Source organism: Sturnira hondurensis, unplaced genomic scaffold (assembly GCF_014824575.4).
Source record: "Sturnira hondurensis isolate 20B ecotype Veracruz unplaced genomic scaffold, ASM1482457v3 Scaffold0005152, whole genome shotgun sequence".
Taxonomy (NCBI): Eukaryota; Metazoa; Chordata; class Mammalia; order Chiroptera; family Phyllostomidae; genus Sturnira; species Sturnira hondurensis.
This window is the reverse complement of record NW_028077783.1, coordinates 785-2775: the sequence shown is the minus strand read 5'-3', so window position 1 is coordinate 2775 and position 1991 is coordinate 785. Positions and strand designations below refer to the sequence as shown.

Below are 1991 nucleotides of genomic sequence, written 5' to 3'. Positions count from 1 at the left end.
GGTAGTGCTGGGTGGAAGGGGAGAAAGGGGAAAAATGGGACAACTGTAATAGCATAATCCATAAAATATATTTTTTAAAAAGAAGTCTGCAGTCTGTGTGTTTCCAAAAATTTCTTGGAATATAACTATTACTCTTTAGGAATTTAGGGTCAAGATTATTATAACCTTTGGTTTACAAACACTTTATATGTAACTCTCTCTTTTCAAAGTGAATGTTTCCCACTCACGAGAGGGAAATAAAATGAATTCAATAGCAGTGTGTATAATCAAATTGAAGTACAACAAAAACGAGCTTCTCTCTAAGCCCGGCCATCAATTATGAATGAGGGCTCTTCACCATACAGGCATACCTTAAGAGATCTTCCTATAATTCACTAGCTGTCTGCATACTCTCCTTATTGCCACCTTCATTTCTTGGTTCCTGAATGTGTAAATAACAGGATTCAGGACAGGAGTGAGAACTAAATCAATGGTGGCCAAAAACTTATCCAGATGTGTGGAAGGAGATGGCCACATATAGAAAAATAACAGAGGACCAAAGAACAGGAATACCACAGTAATGTGAGCTGACAGTGTGGACAGAGCCTTGGATAAACCAGCTGAAGAGTGCTTCTGAACAGTGAGAATGATGATGATATAGGAAATTATTAGTATAAGGAAGGAGGCAACTGATACAAATTCATTGTTGGCTGTGACCATGAACTCTAATTGGTATGTGTCTGTGCAGGCAAGTTTAATGAACCGAGGAAGGTCACAGTAAAAGCTGTCCAGAACATTAGGGCCACAGAAGGGTAATTTTACCACGAAAGCCAATTGAACCATGGAGTGGATGAGGCCAGTCATCCATCCAGTCATTAAAAAGTAGATGCACGTTCTTGGGCTCATGATGGTCAGGTAGTGAAGAGGCTTACATATGGCCACATATCTGTCAAAGGCCATGGCTATGAGCAGCACCATCTCCACACCACCAGTGACATGGATGAAGAAGATTTGAGTGATGCAGCCACTGAAGGAGATGACTTTACGCTTTCTGAAAAGGTCATAAATCATCTTGGGAGAAGTGATAGAAGAAAGTCCTAGGTCGATGAAGGAGAGATTGGCCAACAGAATGTACATGGGTGAGTGTAAGCGAGGGTCAGAGGTCACAGTGAGCATAATGAGGGAGTTTCCCATCATGCTTGCTGCATAACATGTAGAGGAAAACACAAAGAGGAGAAGTTGGATCTCCCAGGAATCGGTGAGTCCCAGGAACACAAACTCTGACACAGCAGAGTGATTTGCTCCATCCATTGGCTTTGTCAGCCTTGCTACCTGAAAATATAAATTGTGATAATTATGTAATAAATTAGGAGAGAGATCAGAGTTATGAAAGCCTTTCTCTACTTTAGCATTAAAACTGACCTCATATGCCCAGGGCCTTTGAAATGTTATCACAGAGAAATTGGTGATTTTCACATTGAGTTGTTTTTTACTACAAAGTTGTCCCTCCACTTAATATCCTCTGCTTCTTCCCAGAGCTAATACCGTGATATTACTCATGATACAAGATGATCAATATGAGTAACAGGAATTCAACCTTGAATTTTTTTATTTGTGCTTCAAAACTAATACCTGTCCCCAGCCACATAGAACTAATTACTGTTGTAATCCCTTCCAAGCCCAGAAACCTTTATCTGACAGACCCTTGTTTTCTTCCTTCCCAGTCCCCACCTCTGAGAACACATTCACCTTAAAACTTATTTCATCATTTACCACACCCATGAAGTCCTGTTTTATTAGTACTAGCATAACCATCAGGCTTTCTCCTCATTTGATATATCCCTCTGTTTTTTCCTAGGGTAGATACTATTGATGTTCTTTATGAGATATAAGATTAATCAATGTGAATAATTAGAATTCAACCTCAAATTCTTTTGATTTTTGGTTCAAGATTAATACATCCTGGCTTCAGTCACACAAAATGCTTCACCACTTCTCAACTATTTCATCCA

At 39.4% G+C, this 1991-nt stretch overlaps 1 protein-coding gene across 1 annotated transcript; it reads right to left on the bottom strand.

Annotated features, from left to right (window-relative positions):
- Positions 1–351: 351 nt before the first annotated feature.
- LOC118987161 (olfactory receptor 4F3/4F16/4F29-like) lies at positions 352–1296 on the bottom strand. Its single transcript, XM_037046194.1, has one exon. The coding sequence runs from the start codon at positions 1288–1290 to the stop codon at positions 352–354; it is 939 nt and encodes a 312-aa protein (XP_036902089.1). The 5' UTR covers positions 1291–1296.
- Between the last annotated feature and the right edge of the window lie 695 nt (positions 1297–1991).

Excerpts from the sequence above, each read along its gene's own strand:
- LOC118987161 (XM_037046194.1), bottom strand. The coding sequence starts at position 1,290 with ATGGATGGAGCAAATCACTCTGCTGTGTCAGAGTTTGTGTTCCTGGGA.